The following is a 19,685-nucleotide window of genomic DNA, read 5'->3' on the forward strand; positions in this document are numbered from 1 at the left end:
AGGATGGAGTCTACCTGTCCTTCACACTATACCTTGTGCCCCCAGGCGCTCTTCAGGCCCGTGGCCATGATGGTTCCCGATTATGCCATGATTGCTGAGATCTCCCTCTACTCCTTTGGCTTCAGTGATGCCAGTGTGCTGGCCAAGAAGATCACAACCACCTTCAAGCTGTCTTCTGAGCAGCTCAGCTCCCAGGTAAGGCACTGCCCTATGGGGTCCCAAGAACTAAAAGTCACCACCTGCCCCCAGCCACCAGAGCAGTTCCAAATTCCTCTTCTGTGGAGCACCTGCCAAGGGCCAGTCTCTGTGCTACATGTTTTATACTCTTTTAACAATGCCATGAGATAGAATTATATCCCCATTTCTCAGCTGAGGACACTGAGGTTCCAAGCAGCTAAGAGCCTGGCTAGGTTCATGCAATGCACAGGGAGCTGGAGTGGGAGCCGGGAACAGCTGCCGACCTGGCTAGCTCAGGTGCAAGGGATGGTCGATCCTAAGGACACCACAAGCCATACACTCAAGGCTTCAGAGCAAGTGTACCTGGGCCTTGTGGGACCAGAGCAAGATAGCTACCTCCCATCCACCATGGGCCTTTTGCTCAGTGTGCTGAGCCCAGGTACAGGGGCAGACACAGCTGGGCCAGGCACCTGCACTGATGCTGAGCTTTTCTGTTGGTTTCATCCTCAGGAAGACTCCCTCTTGTGAGGGCAGAGAACAGTCCAGCCCTGTGCTTACATGCTACCAGCTTGCTTTCTCTTTCCTAATAGCTCCAGGAAAGTCTCTGGTGTGACCCTAGTGGGTCCTCTCTGAGTAACTTGCTCATGCATTAACACAAATCACCATGGCCTGGGGGAAATAGTTCTGCCTATGCCTAGGTTGAGCCTACCAAACCCATGACTGGAGGAGATGCTATCTGTTTCTGGGAAAAACAGCAACTGACCACCAGTGTACCCTGGGTGCCAACACACACACACACACACACACACACACACACACCCCACACACACACCCTTCTTTCTAACCATCCACATTCAAAACCACTCCCATACACGCATTAGAGCAACTGTCCCACATGGTTCTAGAAATATGCTCAACCCTTGTCAAGTGGCAGTGGCCCAGAGCCTTCATTCAGTTCCAAGTCCAAGATTGTAGGAAACATGCTGGCCTGTGGTCAGATCCAGTGGTAGCTCTCATGGTCAGCACTATTTCCAATGTACCCACCTATGTAATGGCAAGAATAGGAAACAAGCAAGAGCAGGAAAAGCCATGGCTGGTCTGGAGGGGTGTTAGGAGAGAATGTTAGAAGGAAGCTCGAAGGCCATCAACCCCATTGTCCATTCACTTTTTGAACAAAACTCCAGTGGCTCCCACCCTCGGTCTGTGGTGGGGCTGCAGGGACTTAGCAGTGACTGAGGCAGAGCTATTGCCCTGAGGGGTCAAGAGTCAAGCAGGGGATGGACACAGTAACTGACCCAGTCAAGGGAGATGGTGAAGTGGAGGATGCCAGGGGAGCCCAAAGGAGAGCCGAGGTGCAGGCTGGGGGTTGTGGGTGGTTGCAAACAATGTGCAGGGGAAGTGACATTTCTTGAGAGCTGGGCAGTGAGGCATAGCCAGCTACCAGGTGGAAGGCAGAGTGTTCCGCACAGAAGCCCCACCCACCCCCTCCTGTCTGGGGGTGACAGGACCACTATGACTTCGGCATGAGGGCTGTGAAGACTGTGATCTCAGCGGCCGGGAACCTCAAGCGAGAAAACCCCAGCATGAATGAGGTGAGTTCCAAGCAGACAGGTGACCGGAAATGGGGCTGTAGGGGTCTGGAGTCACCAGAGGGGCATCTGGCCTGGATCACCCTGAAGGCTCTGCTGGCCTTTGATGCAGGAGCTGATCTGCCTTCGGGCCATCCGCGATGTGAACGTGCCAAAGTTCCTGCAGGAGGACCTCAAGCTCTTCTCTGGGATTGTGTCCGACCTGTTCCCTACCATCAGAGAGGAGGACACTGACTATGGCATCCTGGACAAGGCCATTCGCAAAGCCTGTGAGAAGAATAACCTCAAGGATGTGGATGGTGAGCTGAGCTCCTGGCTACTGCCAGTGGGTATCTAAGGAGGTGCTAGCTCTGGCACCCTGGGGTCCAGGGCAGCGGGAGGGAAACAGAACCGCTCTGCCTCAGGGTCCCTTACATCTGGCCAAGTATGCTGTGGGTTGGGGCTCTTTGCCAAGCAGGCCACAGAGCAGGGAGGGCGCCCCCAGCCCTGTGTCCACTAGAACCCTTCAGGGGATGGGTGTCTAGGAAAACTCTTTTTCTCTTTGTCTTACACCCACATCTCTGATACCACATGTGTGGGTTTTTTCCCTGCACTGACCAATTCTTCAGTTCCAGCTGGGTGGCCCACAATTCAATTCTGATACTAATTTGAGTTAGCACAGACCTCATAGGATAAGGGCTCAGTCCCCATACAACTGCCCCCAGTACAGATGCTGTCCCCAAATTACCCACAACTTCTGTCTGACTTGGCTATCAATCAGAGGTCCCTATGAGCACCCCTCATATGATCAGTCACTACAACAGCTTACAGAACTTGGGGGGCACTTACATACCTATACTGGTTTGCTATATGATGAACAGCCTGATGAAGGGATCCATAGGGTGAAGTCTGTCCCTGTGGAGTTGGGGTGCATCACCCTCCCAGTATATGGATGTGTTCACCTATCTAGACACTCTTCCAAACCCCGTACTTTGGGAATCTTTATTGTGGCTGCATCATGGGCATGACTGATGATTAACTCCACTTCCAGCCCAGTCTCGACAATGGAGGGTGGGTCTGGAAGTTTCTAATCTTGCCTTGGGCTTTCTGCTAACCAGCCCTCACCGGGGAATGCAGCATCAGGAGACATTGTCTCATTTTCACTCAGGGAATTACAAAGGTCTTAGGAGCTCTGTGTTAAGAAGTAGGGCCAAAGACTAAATGTTAGAAAAGAAAATCCCCCTAGCACCTTGTTTAGGAACTGAGGGCAGAGACGACACATATTTCTTATTTCACAATGGGGAAGTGACCTTGCTATTTAGATCTGTCCTTTTGCTGAGCCCCTCCTGCCCCATGAGGCGCAATCACAGCACTTGGGTGCCTCTTGGCCTTGCTCCTCCCTGACAGTCTCTCCTTTGCCTGGTCCTCACTGGCTTAGGGCAGAAATGGAACTTGATGCTACCATCAGAGAGATATGATGAGCGGCAACCCAAATACTCCCTCCACCTCACCTCACCCCAGCCAGCACTCCCCTCGTTTGCAGCTGGGGCTCTAGCCACACCCATGTGCAGTGTCTTGCTCTGAGCTGTGGACTTGCTCATACTCCTTGTGGCGCGCCTGGCCTGGTGTCCTCCTAAGGAGCATCTGGGCCCCCAGCCAACTGGCATGTTACAAAGGCCTCCACACAGCTGGAAGGCTGTGGGGACATCACCTCTGATTCCCTCTGACTCTAGTCCTATTCTGTGACAGAAGGCAGGTGGTCTCAGCCTTGCCCCACCTGGCCCCGCGACTTGAGTTCTCATCCTGTGGGCCTTTGGCTCTGCTGCCCTTTACTCTTCTCCTGTGGGTAATTTGGGGACCTCATCCCAGCTGGTCCTTTGGGTGGGGTAGAGGATGCTCCTCCAGAAACACTGCACCCGCCACCCAGCCATGTAGAGCCTCCTCTGGGGCCTGATGCGCTCTGGTTCCAAGGGCTCTCAACCCCCTATTCCCTCACTTGTTCTGCATTCACACATGGCTCTAATACCGCCTTGGAACGAAGCCTCAAGCTCTTCTTTCCCTCACAGCCTCGAGGCAGCTTTGCCATTATTAAATAATTGAAACTTGTCTCTCCAGCAAGGTCTCCCAGACATATGATGCCATAGCCCTCCCCACCACACAACCTCCTCCCCACTCATTCCCTACCTGGGTGGGTCTGACCTTCAACCCATAGCTGGCAGCTATCCCTACAGTTCCTGACTGACCCTCAGATTTTGTCCCTGGGTTTGCCTCATACTGACCAGCACTTACTCAGAGGATGGTGCTCTCAGCAGGCTGGGCGGTAGTTTTGGGGCCGAAGTGTGTAATGCCTGACAGTGAGTGGGCCTAAGCTAGCTAACCATCCAGCCCATGGACGTTAGGAAATAATACAGTAGAATAATGGCTGGACTTTAGCAGAGCTCTTGCTCTGTGCCAGGCTCTATACTTCGGGCTTCACCTGTCCCCACCAATGAGGTAGGTACTACTGCCATCTTCGTTTCACAGGTGACAAAACTGAGGCTCAGGGAGTGAGGTGACCCACCTGAGGTTACACAGCAAGCTAGTGGTGGGGCCAGGACCCAAGCCCATGGCTCTGAGCTCTGGGCTCCCCTGTGTTGCCCTCCCTTCCCCCAGGCTTCCTGACCAAGTGCATCCAGCTCTACGAGACCACAGTGGTTCGGCACGGCCTCATGCTTGTCGGGCCCACAGGATCCGGCAAGAGTAACGTAAGTGGAGCCAACCTGGGTAACCCAGTGGGCCCCAGGATGGTGCTGCCTCATCAAGGGTCTTGGTCCTCCTTGGCCTCTGGAATCTCCTCCTGTCCCCTATGGCCTGAGCCCACCCCAGTTTTGCTCTCTGGCCAGCCAGGAGGCTCAATCTCAGGTGGCCTGTCTCCCCAGTGTTACAGAGTCCTGGCAGCTGCGATGACATCACTGAAAGGAAAACCGTCCATTAGCGGTGGTGTGTATGAGGCCGTCAACTACTATGTGCTTAACCCCAAGTCCATCACGATGGGCCAGCTGTATGGGGAGTTTGACCTGCTCACCCATGAGTGGTGAGTGAGTCCTGCAGTGACTACACACAGACCCCTGGAGGCTGTGGACTGTGGGCCTCCTTCCCTCCCCAAGCCCAGCAGTAGGTCTGAGTTCAGGCTCTGGAGCCCAAATGCCAGAGATTCTCCCACCACTGCCCTTCCTTGCTAAGTGACCATCTTCACCCACTGGGCCTTACCCCGCATCTGCAGAGTCGGGACAATAATGGCACTATTCTTTTTTTTTTTACAGTTTAAAGTTTTAATATAAATTTGGACAAGTGTTGGAAAAACCAGTTGCACCATTCTTTTTTTTTTTTTTAAAGATTTATTTATGTATGCATAAAAGAGCTGGGGTACAGGCTGAGATGCAGGGGTTGAGAGGATTCATCAGAGACAGAGTGGGAAACAGAACAGGCAGACTAATGGAAATACACTGCTGAGGGGAGCAGCGGGTGAGACAGGAGAGGTCTGCCTCGCCATGTGGGTTTCTCCCTGGCCGGCCGGGGATCGTACTCGTGCTGCAGAGGCTGCGAATTGCTTCATAGTGCAGTGCTTAACCCCTTGCGCCACCAGGGAGGCCAGTTGCACCATTCTTTTTTTTTTTTTTTTAAAGATTTATTTATTTATTTATACAAGCACTGGGTACAGTCAGAAGCACGGGAGGGTGAGAGAATTAACCAGAGCCAGAGCAGGGAACAGAACAGGCAGAAGGACCGAAGTACACTGCTGAGGGGAGCAGCGGGCGGCAGGAGAGGTCTGTGCGCCATGCGGGACCCTTCTCCAGTGGCCGGGGAGCAGCCGGGGATCGAACTGGCGCTGCAGAGGCCGCGGGCAGCTTCGCAACCCAGAGCTCAACTGCTGCGCCACCAGGGAGGCCCAGTTGCACCATTTTTTTTTTTTTTTTTTGTGATTTGTGGGGTTTTTTTTTTTTTTTTTTTTAGAACTCTTGGTTTTTTTTTTTTTTTAATTTATTTATTTATTTATACAAGCACTGGGTACAGTCAGAAGCGCGGGAGGGTGAGAGAATTCACCAGAGCCAGAGCGGGGAGCAGAGCAGGCAGAAGGACCGAAGTACACTGCTGAGGGGAGCAGCGGGTGGCAGGAGAGGTCTGCGCGCCATGCAGGACCCTCCTCCGGTGGCCGGGGAGCAGCCAGGGATCGAACCGGTGCTGCAGAGGCTGCGGGCAGCCTCGCAACCCAGCTTTCAACCGCTGCGCCACCAGGGAGGCCCCCAGTTGCACCATTCTTAAGATAAGGAGTAAATAAGCTTAATTCTCGGAAGATGCCTGGATAGGGTCGCACATGCCAAGGGCCCAGTAAAGGTTGACTGCTGTCTTTACCCCAGAGAGGCTGGGGGACCCCTTTCACAGCCTTTACCCTAGACTGAGATGTAGATTTTAGGGGACGAGCATTGAGTTGAGAGATGGGCTACTGGGTGGAGTCCCTGCAAAGGGCAGCCCTCCAGAGCGTCTTTTCTCTGGGGCTATTCTGTTTTTCCAAAGAAGTCTCTGGTCTCCTGCTGGGGTTATCTGCTTGGCCCAGTGGGAATGGGCACTGGAGGTGGAGAATCAACCATCTTTCTGAATGTGGGCCTGTACTGCTTCCCCCATTTCTTGAAAGACCGCATCCATACCTGTCCAGACTCCTATATGGGACAGCAGGGTAGCTAGGGATTAGATGTTTTCCTAGTTACCGTCTTCCCTGGTGTTTGGCACCTATGAAGTCTGAGCCTTCCTGGATTTGGGGCTGGAAGCAAACACATCTTATACCTCCACTTTCTCTGCTAAGTCAGAGTCCTTCCACTTTCAATCACTATGTGGACCTCCATTTCTGCTGTTCCCATTTTCTCATTTCAGGGATCACCTTTTATCTTAATTTAATATAACTTTAGTGGGGAATTGATAGGGAGAGAATGTAAGAACCTGTATTTATTATACCATGTTATACCAGAGAGTCCCATTTTCCTCATTATGATTTTTAAATGAATGAAGATATTGAAGAAAAAATAAACAAGCAGAGCAGTGCCAGCCTGTGGCCAGGTTTCCCTGGGAGCCCACTGGGCTTGCTGCCCTGCCTTCACCTACAAACCTCTCCTCCCTGGTGATTTCAGGACAGATGGAATTTTCTCTTCTCTTATCCGGGCGGGGGCCATTGCCCCAGACACCAACAAGAGGTGGTACATGTTTGATGGGCCAGTGGACGCCATCTGGATTGAGAACATGAACACGGTGCTGGATGACAACAAGAAGCTGTGCCTCAGCTCTGGGGAGATCATCAAGCTCACAGAGGTGCGGCCACCCGCTGAGGTCAGGACAACCACCCCTCCACAGTCCATGAGGCAGATGCTGCCGTGTGCCTCCCAGGTGCACCTTCAGTCTGGGCCAGGTGTCCCATGCCCAGAGTCTGGGGAATGGGGGTACAGACCCCTTGTGTGCTGGACTAGGCTCCCACGTCTGGGAGAGATGTCCATGGCATGTGCCTGGTACATGAGGGACAATTCTCAGAGAAGGAGGGGTGCAGGTGTAAGAGCAGTTCACAGTGTCTATACTGACCCCATCTCTTGCATCCTTATGAGGACCTGGAGGTCACTGCGAACCTGTGTTTGCATGCAGGTATGGGGAGCCGAGCAGAGCACACAGCTCCCGTCAGATTTTCCCAGGGCTCCAGGGCACCAAAATGCTCCATCCCCAGCTGGCAACAGAGCTCTCAGAACCCTCCTGACTTTGACTCTTCCTCAGGGAGCCAGGGAGGGCTACATTACCAGAGGAGGCCAAGGGATCCCTGCATCCCACCCCAGTACTGCTTCTGGCCCACCGCCTGCCCCCTGGCCCACCCACAGCTGCAGGATAGGCCACCCCTTCCCGGGGCCCTGCAGCCCTCTTCCTGGCCCTGGGGGTGATTGGCTAGCCCACTCATGCAGTGTGTCTTGGCACCAGGCAATGACCATGATGTTCGAGGTACAAGACTTGGCAGTTGCTTCACCAGCCACAGTATCCCGCTGTGGCATGGTATATCTGGAGCCCAGCATCCTGGGGCTCATGCCCTTTGTGGAGTGCTGGCTGAAGACCCTCCCTGCCTTTCTCAAACCCTATGAGGAAACGTTCATGGGCCTCTTTGTCAGCTTCCTGGAGGTAAGCCACATTGTGCCCAGTTCATGTGGGGCAACAGGGCATTGTGACCAGCCACCACAAGAGCCATTCCTGCAGGAATCCATCACTTTCATCCGGTCCTCAGTGAAGGAGGTGATCGCATCAACCAACAGCAACCTGACCATGAGCCTCCTGAAGCTGCTAGACTGCTTCTTCACCCCCTTTCTGCCTAAAGAGGTACAATTCTGAGCAATGGGCTGGGTGCCAACTCCCCAGAGACCCTGGCATCCTTGCCTGGACCACTGAGGGCCCTGAATCCCTGAGTCATGGGGCCAGCCCACCCAGTCTGCTGCAGACACAAAACTTGTGTAAGAGGCCAGGAGATGCCTTTGTCCTCCAACCCCCTTCCTCAGGCCACTCAGCATGATCATGCCTTAGACTCATGCTGCTTCTCTGTCCTCAGGGTCTCAAGAAAGTATCCCCTGAAAAGCTAAGTCGCATCCCAGAGCTGATCGAACCCTGGTTCATCTTCTCCCTGATCTGGAGTGTGGGTGCCACAGGGGACAGTAACAGTCGCCACAGCTTCAGCCACTGGCTCAGGCTCAAGATGCAAATGGAGAATGTGAGCGAGCCCTCCTCCTCCCAAACCCTGACCCAGAGGGGCTCTTAGGTCTAGAATGAGTGTGATGGAGGGTGGATATTCTGGGATGGCCCCTGTGGGCCCGAGGCCAAGGGAAATGTAGCCTCAAAAGCTACCGGGCCTCACTGCCTGGTTTTCTCCGGGTCCCCTGCAGCTGACTTTGTGCTTCCCAGAGGAGGGGCTGGTGTTCGATTATAAGCTGGATGATGCGGGCATCAGCAACACCAACAACGAGGAGGATGAAGATGAGGAGAACAAGGAGGTGACTGTGGACCTGCCCAGAGGGGACAGGACAGGGCGCACCCACTGGGGGGTGATAGAAAATACAGAGTGGAGGTCACATTGAAGGCCACAGAACTCAGGCTGGCATTATTTATACCATCCCATAAATCTTCATAGACCCATGGGGTGGTTATTATTGTGCCCATTTCCAGACAAGGAATTGAAGCTCAGAACAGTCACCCCAGCTAGTTAGTAGCAGAGCTGGACTTGATCCGGGACTGGGAGATGTCTGACATCCCACCACACATACCACTTCCTCCATGTTGATGCTGAGCCCTGGGGTAGCCCTTTTGGTTCTATCTAAAAACCTTGTATCCCAGAGCTAGGCTCCCTAAACATGGAGGAGCAGGCCTCATTATCTCCATTCCTTCTATCATCCAGCACAAGCCTCATAAGCCTACTTTCATTCCAGAACTAGGACCCCAGCCTAGAGGAGGAGGGGGCCAGAGAGTTGTCTACAGAGATGGTCTCTGTGCAGGGTCCTGCCAGGGGACTCCCAGGACACACAGTCAGAATTGTCTCAGTGAGACATGTTGGTTTTATTGCTGTGAGCCACCCCAATCCCATCAAGAGGGTCTGTAAGCTGGGACAGGGCTGCAGGTGAAGGGATTCATGGCGCAGGTAGGGATGGTAGGGGAAACCAGGTTAAGTGGCCTCTCAGTGCTAGATGATCACAGAACCCATGATTCTGACCTCCATATGCTTGGATAGCCTGAGACTAATCAGCAAAGGCTAATTCCTAAAGTACCTCCTTCTTGCTTCAGACCTGTGACTGGCACTCCCTAGGGAGCCCCTGACTTGTGCAGTGTGGAGTAGGGAGATTCCTATTTCTGTCCAGCCCTGCATTGCAACTCTTGGCCCCCCAGTGCACCTGAGAGGGGTTCCGGGCCCATCCCAAGCCACCTGTGGTTCCAGGTTGCCTGGGTGAAGTGGATGGACTCCTCGACTCCTTTCACCATGATACCAGATACCAACTACTGCAACATCACTGTGCCCACGATGGACACTGTGCAGATGTCCTACCTGCTGGGCCTGCTACTCACCAACAACAAGCCCGTGAGTGCCCCACCACACCCTGCCTCAACCCACAGCAAGGCCCTGGTCTGGGGTGGCTGGCCTCCCACACTGACAGGGTGGCGGCTCCTCCTGTGTGTCAGGCTCTGTGCCAGCATTCTTTCCGGGTGATGCCCACTCTCCCAGGTGCTGTGCGTTGGGCCAACAGGCACGGGGAAGACCCTCACCATCTCTGATAAGCTCCTTAAGAACCTGCCATTAAAATACGTCAGCCACTTCCTCACCTTCTCAGCCCATACTTCGGCAAACCAAACCCAGGATCTCATCGACAGCAAGCTGGACAAGAGGCAGGCGCCCCTCCTTCCTTCGTAGACCCTGATGTCCCTCCAGACTGGATGAAACAGCTGCTATTCACCTCCCCACCAAATTAGGCTCCTGAGTTTGCCAGACACCTCTAGTGTGTGTGGCGGGAAGGGGGGGTTGGGGGGGATGAGACAGTGCTTTTGTGCTGCTCACCTGGGCTGGACACTTGGGCAGGGCCTTCTATCTGTCTACCTGGGAGAGTAAGACTCACCTTGAGAGATACTAGACGCAGGTCAGCCAGGTGTGAAGTCTCAGGATTGTTCAAGGGATTCAGCGATTCAGAGACAGCTGATGTCAGTGAGCGCTTCCCAAAGGTAGAGGTGGCAACCCCTGGATTCCCAGAGGACCCAGTGTCTGTGCTCACAGACCCCCACCCCCAACCCGCAGGCGGAAGGGTGTGTTCGGGCCACCCCTGGGGCTCAACTTTGTCTTCTTCATCGATGACCTCAACATGCCGGCCTTGGAGACCTATGGTGCCCAGCCGCCAATTGAGCTGTTGCGCCAGTGGATGGACCACCAAGGCTGGTATGACCGCAAGATCATTGGTGCGTTCTGGGCAGCCTGGGTCAGTGGGGTGGGTGGGCAGGGCAGGGCAGGGCAGGGCGGGCAGGGCAGGGAGTCTCATCTTTAAGTTTCTTTTTTTTTTTAATTTATTTATACAAGAACTGGGGTACAGTCAGAGGCGTGGGAGGGTGAAAGAATTCATCAGAGACAGATTGGGGAGCAGAACAGGCAGACAGACCAAAGACACTGCTGAGAGGAGCAGTGGGTGAGGCAGGAGAGGTCTGCGGCGCCATGTGGATTTCTCCCTGGCCAGCCAGGAATCGAACCCGCGCTGCAGAGGCTGCAGACAGCTTCACAGCACTGCGCTCAACCCACTGCACCACCGGGGAGGCCCTCGTCTTTACGTTTCAATAGGCCCAAGGCCCATGGGTCTTTCAGAGAGTTCACAGAGATGTTTTCTTTTAAAATCAATATATTTTTCTTCATACTAATACTGTTACATATTATAATTTTTATTTCTTTTTTTATGGAGGAGGAGGCCCATGGAGTCAAAAGTGCCTAGGGCCTGCTAAATCATAAAACAGCCCTGGGGAGGGCCCCTTCCTGATTTTAGCCCCCATTCCAGGAGCCTTCAAGAACCTGGTAGACATCAACTTTATCTGTGCCCTGGGCCCCCCGGGTGGAGGCAGGAATCCCATCACCCCGAGATTGACACGCCACTTCAACTACCTGTCCTTTACTGAGTTGGACGAGACCAGCAAGAAACGCATCTTCTCTACCATCCTGGGCAGTTGGATGGGTGAGCATTGGGCAGGAGTGGTGGAGGAGGCTGTGGTCAAGGCAGAGCTATACTTAGTACAGCTGGGCAGCTGCTAGAAAGGGCAAAATGACTGAACCAATGACCTTAGCCCTGGCTTCACCCCTCACTCAGCTATGTTACCTTTGACAGATTCATGAACCTCTCTGAGCCTTGGTTTCTCCATTTTTAAAATGGGGTGATGTTATTAGTGCCCATACAACCAGCTTGGAGGTGGGGGTCATATCACTCTGAGGAAGGAGGGTGGTTGGGGTGTTTTGGGAGCTGTCTAGCTGGGCACAGCCACCTGAGGGGCCTTTAGCAAGGGGCCCACCTAACTCTGAGCTCTGTGTCTCTCCCTCAACCCTCTAGATGGACTCCTTGGAGAAAAAAGTTACCGGGAGCCTGTGAGTAAGTGCAGGCCTGGGTAGGGCCTGGGAGGGCCTAGATGGGTGAGGGGGAGCTGGTTCCCGGGTGGGTTCCAGTTGGGTGTGGCTGAGGCTGGGTACCAGGAGCCATACTGAGCCATCTTCAGATACTTTTGAGGACACTGGGCCTTTGCTAATGCAAGGCTTAGTGTGATATGATCGTCTTCGGAGGCTTGTCCCCTCATTCTTATAGCCAGTCAGTCCTTTAGAGCCTAGTTTCACTGCCTGCCCACAGTAGAAACAAAGTAAATGCGAGTCGAATAAATGGATAAAGGAATCCAAGAAACTTCTCCCTGTGTCAAGAACCAGAGGTTGCAGAGAGAGCAACCCAAGGAGCACACACAAGCCTGAGCAGGGGTCAGCATCCTTCATGTGGCACTCTGATGCAGCGTGATCTGTTGGTCATTGCAGCAGGGTGACTGACCACTTCACACCTCTGTCCCCACCTCGCATCCCAGTCTTCTCCCTCCCCTCAGCTGAGATGCCATCAGAAGGCAGTGCTCTCTGTAAGCCCCCATAGCCACTGTTCCACTGTACTAGGCCTCACTGGGCTGTCTTTGCTCTGGTCAGTGGTGTGAGCTTCCCTGCTCCTGAGGGCAAGCCCCGCTTCTAGACCTGCTGTCTGCCTGAAGAGGTGGCCCCAATCGCAGTGCCAGTATTCTCCTCTCCATGGGGCCATTCCATGGACACGCAGACATGTCCCAATTTCTCCCATGTTAACAAAATAAAAAACAACCTCTCTTAGCTCCTTCCCATACACCCCAGGCCATGCTCCATTTCTCTGCTCATCTTGACAGAAGAGTGCTCAAAAGTTCATCTCTTCCTGCTGGCAATAGTCCTCTCCCATTTTCCCTTGAGCCCCATCATTCCCAGGACAGTGGTCTCATCACCCATGGACTTGGTCAGTTCTTGATCCTCACCTTCCCTGGGGTTGCTGTCCAGCAGCTTCTCCCTAGCCAGGCTCTCCTTGGGCAATCTCACCTGCCCCCGGCAAGAAATCCCACCCTAGTGCTGATGAGGCCAGCGCTGCATCTTTGCACCTCTCTCCTGAACTCCCAACCCCACCCCTCATCAGAGGTTGTGTGGGCATCACAGACTGGACATGTCTAAACCCAGCTGCTGACCCACCACTGCCCTGGCACTCCTTCATCTCAGGTGATGGCTCTGTCCTCCAGTACAAAAGCTGGTGTCAACTCCCCGCCTTATCACTCTCATACATGGTTCTCATCTGTCAGGAGGTTCTGCTGGGTCTCCCTGCAGAACCCAGCCGAATCCCAGTAAAAACCCACCACCCCAGCTACCATCCTGTCACCACTCACCTGGCCATTGCTGCAGCTTCTCTTTGGTCCCTTGCTTTGCCTCCTCCCTGTATGTCCATCCTCCCCTTGCGGCCAGAGGGGCCCAGTCAGATGAACTCAGACCATATCATCTTCCTTAGCTCAACCACCTCTTGCAGGCAAAAGTCTTGATAGCAGCCAGCTGAACTGTGTGCACCTCTCATCACGTCTTAGCTCACACCCCTCCTTGCTGGTCCTGAACACCCAGTGTGTCCCCCTTAGGTCTGTGCCCTTGCTGCCTCCTCTCTGGAGCACACTTCCAGTTCTGTGCCTGCTTGCCTCGCCTTTCTCAGGTCTCTGCTGAGCCTGCCTCCAGGCGTCCTCCCCCAGCCTTTATTTCAGTTTTCCCCAACCCAGGCTCTCCCCAAACCTCTCCTGTGGCACATCTCTCCATAGTACCCCCATTGTCCCCTTACTGCACACTGTGGAGCACCTGCCTGTGTCTGTCTCCCCGTGAGAACATCCGTTTACTGAGAGTGAAGAGTGTGTCTGGTGGGGCTGTCCTCTGCATCCACAAACAGACCTCTCTTTGGGGATACTGACCCTTCGTTAATTTTCTCATTTCTGAGGGTTCCCTCTGCCCCAAGTTCTCACTTCACAGTATTTTGGCTTCCAACCAAGAATTGGTATTTTTCAAAGAACAAGCAGATTGGTTATGGTAATGGTGAAAATGCAGTCTGGAGTTGCAGCAGCTCCAAGGGGGTTGTGCGCCCCAACAGTCACAGCGGAGGGCCTCCTATAGCCTATGTAGGCCACATGCCCTTCCAGCACATGGATCAGAGTTGACCTGTTTCAGGTTTGGGACCCAGCACCATAGGACCAGGAAGTCATGGCCCCAATCAGCATCCCGTTAGTGTCCCCATATTCCATGAGTATGTCCCAGTGCCCTCAACAGCCTACATTGTTAATAGGTTGTAAGAGGGGGTGTCAGAGTGGGAGATTCCTCACCCTGTGGTAGAGGGTGGCATCTGACAGGGGCTAGAGAGTGGAGAATGGGCATATGGGAAGAACGCATAACCCTCTGCCAAAATAAGAAGCTTAGGATCTGCAGAGGCTTCACAGGAAGCTTATACCTATATGACTCAGGCCCACTGTCCTGTTTCCACAGATGGAGCCCCCAACATCGCCCACTTCACAGATCCCCTCGTGGAAGCCACTATCCTGGTATACTCCACCATCACCTCCCAGCTGCTGCCCACCCCAGCCAAGTCCCACTACACCTTCAACCTGAGGGACCTCTCCAAGGTCTTCCAGGGCATGCTCATGGCCGAGCCAGCCAAGGTTGAGGTGAGGATCTGGCAGGTCACCTCTTCCCAGTGTCCCGTGGAGGAGTGCCCACACAGTTATCTCTGGCAACCAATTTCAGGCCTCCTGCCCAAATACTCCCCAGGTTTTTTTTAAAGATTTTTTTTTTAAAGATTTATTTTTTATTTATACAATAGCTGGGGTACAGGCCAGAGGTGCAGGAGGGTAAGAGGATTCACCAGAGACAAAGAGGGGAACAGAATAGGCAGACTGACCCAAAGCACTGCTGAGGGGAGCAGCGGGCGCTACAGGAGAGGTCTGCTGTGCCATGTGGGAACCTCCCTGGCTGGCCAGGATTCAAACCTGCACTGCAGAGGCTGCGGACAGCTTCATAGTGCTGTGCTCAACCCACTGCACCACCAGGGAGGCCCTTTAAGATTTTTTGTTATTTATGCATGCATGTAAGAACTGGGGTGTAGGCCAGAGGTGATTAGATTCACCAGAAACAGTCGGGAGCAGAACAGGCAGATCTACTGACATACACTGCTGAGGGGAGCAGCAGGAGAGACAGGAGAGGTCTACTGCACCATGTGGATATCTCCCTGGACAGGGATCAAACTCATGCTGCAGTGCTGACAATAGCTTGATAGCACTGAGACTTTAACCCCTATGCCATCAGGGAGGCCTCTACTCCCCAGCTTTGATCGAGTCAGGTCCTCAGAGAAACTGGGGACATGGCAGGCACCAGGACCCCAGGAACTCTGTACAGCTGAGCCCCAGCTTGCAGATCAAATCCTTGCTTAGAAAATAGGGGGTATGGGAGTCACACGAAAGAGGGATCCAGCGTAAGGCAAGGAGAGAGAGGGTTCCTGATGGTAGTCAGTGTGTAAGATTTGGGGGAAAGAGTAAGTGGGCTACCTTCCAGGAATCAAAAACACCCCCATGGAAGAAATAGGAAAGATGGCAGGGAGTAGGGTGTCAGATGTGCTGGATGACAGAGATAGATTCGGTGGGTTGAGGTAGAGGGGCATAGTGTCCTGTGTGTGGTGGGGAACCAGGGGGGAGGGAAGGAGGAAGATTTGCATTTTGGAGTGGGGAATGGATGGGTCAGTGTGTGTGCAGCTGGGGACTGGTGAGAGAGGGTGAACAGGACAGAAGCTGACCCTCGCCAAGTTATTGCCCAAGGAGTCAAGAGAAGAGTTTGAGGGCTTCCAAGGGTCCAGTCACCCAGGGAAAGATGGGAAAGCCTGGGTGGAGGTGGCAGCAGACTGAGATGGGGGCAGAGTCAGTGAGGCTTGATGAGTTGGGGGTCAGGAAGGTATAAGGAGAATCAGGCATCCCTCCTGGAATTGGGGTTTGGGTACCATGAGCACTTTAAGAGGGGAGAAGCGTTGGCCAGCTAATGGTGCTAGGGGCCCAGACAGCACTTGTCAGCTGGGCCTGGAACAAGAGGTGGCGAGATCTGGGTAGCACCGCATAGCTCATTCTGTTCTTAGCGCTGGCACCTATTAGCCCCTCACATGGTCCTGGCCTGGTCTTGCTGGGAGAGCAGACCCAGGCCCAGGAGCTATGACTCCTAGCCATTCTCCTATCCCTGGTGCATGGAGATGTGATTGAGGGCCCAGGGCCCAGCGTGCTGATGCTGGGGTGGCCGCAGGACAAGGTGCAGCTGCTTCGACTGTGGTATCACGAGAACTGCCGCGTATTCCGTGACCGTCTGGTGAATGGGGAGGACCGCAGCTGGTTTGACAAGCTCCTGGAGACCCAGATGGAACAGTGGGAGGTGGCCTTTGATGAGGTCTGCCCCTTCCAGCCCATCCTTTATGGAGACTTCATGTCGCCGGGCTCCGATGTCAAGTCCTATGAGCTCATCACCAGTGAGAAAAAGGTGAGGGGGCCGCCAGACACCTGTGGGGTCTTTTTCCCTCCACCCTCCCCACTCTCCAGTGATGCAGGCCCTCTGTGGTGACCACTAACAGACCAGGGGCTCAGTACCCTGGGTCAGGAGGCTGGCTGGGGATGTCAGTCCAGAACTTGCTCGGAGTCTGTTTCCTTTCTGTCAATGGGAGCAGCAGCCCAGCTATCCTGTCTCTAAGGACAAGCCCATGGTTAACGGAGACAGGCTCTGTAACAGGGATATCCTGTGCCTGTTTGAGGGGCTCGCATCCCTCCCATGGAGAGGGCAGCAGGGGCCCTGGATTTGAGTCTGAGTCAGGGCCTCAGGGAGGCAGAAGGAAACATCCGTCAGTGGTCTCGGATCTGAGTGACAGAGTGTGTCTCCTGAGGGCTTCTCTCCCCACACACCCCCTCCTGCTTCCTGGGAGCTCCCACCAGGAAGGCGGCACATCCTGGCAAATCCTCAAGGACACAGAGGGCTGTGACCCTGACCCTCAGGTCTCAGTGTGTCAAACAGGTCAGGCCTAATTCAGAACCTGAGTTAAGGCTGGACGCCCCTCCATGTGGGGAAGAGCAGGGCTGGCTGTGGGGGGGGGGGTGTGATCCCGGTGCCTGGGAACAAGGGAGGATCCAGCTATCCTCATCCTACTGGCCCCCAGATGATGCAGGTGATTGAGGAATACATGGAGGACTACAACCAGATCAACACCACCAAGCTGAAGCTGGTCCTCTTCATGGATGCCATGAGCCACATCTGCCGTATCAGCCGCACCCTTCGCCAGGCACTGGGCAATGCGCTCCTGCTGGGTGTGGGCGGCAGTGGCCGCAACTCCCTCACACGACTCGCCTCGCACATGTGAGGGCCCCCAGGTGTAGTGGGCGGGGGCCTACTGACAGCAGACTGTTGGCTCTGTCCATGCTCTTCCGTGGTGGTAGGAGCCTGGGACCACCCTAAGTCAGACCCACCCTAGCCCAAGGACTTCTAGAAGGACTAAGAATGGGACTGGAGCTACAAGGAGAGGCAGCAGCAATGTCCTGTAGTGCTATGGGGACAGGACCGTAGCTGCATCCATTCAGGATGGCTTCATAGAAGAGGTGGCCATGGGTCTGCTCTCAGAATCACAGCTGTCACAGCTGGGAGCATGGAAGGGAAGGACATTTCAGGCTGCTGTACTTTTTTCATGGGCTGTGGAGGGGCCCTGAACAAAGATGTGGAGACATGATAGCAGGTCAAGGCCTAGAGGGTTTGCACGTCTTCCCAGGAAGGGAGCAAGATTCTGGCCAGCTGGGGTGGTGTGGGCATCCACCAGTCCCTCAGGATCTGATCCTAAGCTCTGACACGCCTCTACCCAAATATCTCCTCAGGGCCGAATATGAGTGCTTCCAGATTGAGCTATCTAAGAACTATGGCATGACTGAGTGGCGTGAAGATGTCAAGAGGGTCTTGTTCAAGGCTGGCCTACATAACCTGCCCATCACTTTCCTGTTCTCAGACACCCAGGTGCTACCACCATGGGCAGTGGGCAGGGTCAAGGGTGGGCTGGATACAACCCCATCCCATTGTGGCATCTTGGAAAGCAGTTAGGCCTTTATGCCCAGGTCACAGTGAGTTGAAGTAGATCTTGGGAGGGACCAGTGGAACCCAGTAGAGGCACAGATAGGTACATAGGGCCCAACCCAACCTGACAGAGCTGAGTCCATAGATCAAGGGTAAAGAAGGCCCCTGGCCCCTGGCTGAGCAGAGGTGGCCAAGGGCTTCCCATCTCAAGAACCACAGGTTTTATGCCAAAGCCCTGTGCCCAAGCTGCTCCCTCTGGAGTTCCTGGGCATGAGGCCTCTCCCTAGGTCTCTGAGACAAGAAGTTGTGGGCCTGGGGTCTCAAGACATACAAGGCAACACTTACCACAGCTGTGATCAGGGATGAGCTGAGCTTGAAGCCCAAAATGTATCGCACCTGGCAGAAGGGCTCTTCTGCTCCCAGCCCTTCCCCTCACCCAGTTTAGGTAAGTGGGGTTACCCTCTGGCACAGGCCAGACTCTGGGCATATGAGATGACCAAGGACCCCTTTCTGCCTGTGACCTGGTTTCCTCCTGTGAGTAAACTGAGGCATGGTGTGAGAAGGAAGATGCCACACCTCCCACCATGTGGAAGGATCCAGTGTACATCCCAGCGGTGTGGTTCAGGGACTTGCAATAGGGCTGATCTGCATGCAAATCTTGGACCATGACTTAAATGAGGTCACTGACTCTGATCTTCTTTCTGCCTTGGTGTTAAGGTCTGTGAAATGGGGCTGCTCTGAAGGGTCAGTGAAACCATGGACCATCATCAAAGCTTTGTTCCTCCATCCCTGTCCCCTCCAGATCAAGAATGAGTCCTTCCTTGAGGACATTAACAATATCCTGAATTCGGGTGACATTCCCAACCTCTACAACTTGGACGAGCAAGATCAGATTATCACTGCGATGAGGCCCATAATCCAGGATCAGGGCCTGCAGCCCAGCAAGGCCAACCTCATGGTCGCCTATACTGGGCGTGTACGCAACAACATCCACATGGTGCTGTGTATGAGGTATAGACGGCTGTCGCAGCCATGCAGGGGCAGCAGAACTGGGTGGGGTGTACCTGAGCCTGCTCTAAGGAGCAGTGACCCTGGTCTGGCCGTCATGCCTTTGGGTCCAGCATGCTGTGCTGTTGCCTCTGGCTGCCATGGCTGTGAAAGGGCTCCTGGGGGTGTCGGTCAGTGTTTCAGGACCTCATTTGGACCCCTGACTCCCCAGCCCCATTGGAGAAGTTTTTCGAGCTCGCCTGAGACAGTTCCCCTCCCTGGTCAACTGCTGTACTATTGACTGGTTTAATGAGTGGCCTGCAGAAGCCCTGGAGTCTGTGGCCATCACGTTCCTGAACGAGATTCCAGAATTGGATGCCACCGACACTGTAATCAAAGGAATGGTAGGTGGCGAGGTTAAGAGCAAGCCCTTGAAGGAACTGTTTGGTTTGGATTTAGGGGTCACCTGGGAGAGTCCAGGGCCCACCACTGATGGTTAACCTTTGGGTAGAAGGCCTCGCCTATCTAAGCCTCAGTCTCTTCATCTGTATAATGGGAGTGCCATAGGGTTGTTATGGTGATGTAGGAGTTGTGTGTTCCGTTGCACTGTCGCTGCTCTTATTTCCTGAGGATCTCATGGCAGCTTTGTTCAAAAAACACCCTGATACATCCCAGAGACCACAGATGGAGGGATCCGCTTTGTTTGGTCTGACCTGAGAGAGTGATGGCTACTGGTTGAGCCTGTTTCT

The 19,685-nt window shown here is 54.0% G+C and overlaps 1 protein-coding gene across 6 annotated transcripts in view; it reads left to right on the forward strand.

Annotated features, from left to right (window-relative positions):
- DNAH1 (dynein axonemal heavy chain 1) overlaps positions 1–19,685 on the forward strand; it is a 69,999-nt gene that overhangs the window by 36,034 nt on the left and 14,280 nt on the right. For all 6 annotated transcript variants that reach the window (XM_037530269.2, XM_037530299.2, XM_037530287.2 and 3 more), the window contains 21 exons: positions 46–195; positions 1,683–1,769; positions 1,879–2,065; positions 4,398–4,489; positions 4,664–4,818; positions 6,908–7,085; positions 7,734–7,928; positions 8,004–8,123; positions 8,350–8,508; positions 8,681–8,788; positions 9,724–9,864; positions 10,009–10,169; positions 10,573–10,730; positions 11,315–11,488; positions 11,858–11,896; positions 14,359–14,537; positions 16,153–16,383; positions 17,051–17,247; positions 17,757–17,892; positions 18,752–18,960; positions 19,169–19,340. In XM_037530269.2, coding sequence (XP_037386166.1) covers positions 46–195; positions 1,683–1,769; positions 1,879–2,065; positions 4,398–4,489; positions 4,664–4,818; positions 6,908–7,085; positions 7,734–7,928; positions 8,004–8,123; positions 8,350–8,508; positions 8,681–8,788; positions 9,724–9,864; positions 10,009–10,169; positions 10,573–10,730; positions 11,315–11,488; positions 11,858–11,896; positions 14,359–14,537; positions 16,153–16,383; positions 17,051–17,247; positions 17,757–17,892; positions 18,752–18,960; positions 19,169–19,340 — 3,228 coding nt within the window. The remainder of the gene's footprint in view (positions 1–45; positions 196–1,682; positions 1,770–1,878; positions 2,066–4,397; positions 4,490–4,663; positions 4,819–6,907; positions 7,086–7,733; positions 7,929–8,003; positions 8,124–8,349; positions 8,509–8,680; positions 8,789–9,723; positions 9,865–10,008; positions 10,170–10,572; positions 10,731–11,314; positions 11,489–11,857; positions 11,897–14,358; positions 14,538–16,152; positions 16,384–17,050; positions 17,248–17,756; positions 17,893–18,751; positions 18,961–19,168; positions 19,341–19,685) is intronic.

This window comes from Talpa occidentalis, unplaced genomic scaffold (assembly GCF_014898055.3).
Source record: "Talpa occidentalis isolate TD23 unplaced genomic scaffold, MPIMG_talOcc4v2.1 talOcc4.10, whole genome shotgun sequence".
Lineage (NCBI taxonomy): Eukaryota > Metazoa > Chordata > Mammalia > Eulipotyphla > Talpidae > Talpa > Talpa occidentalis.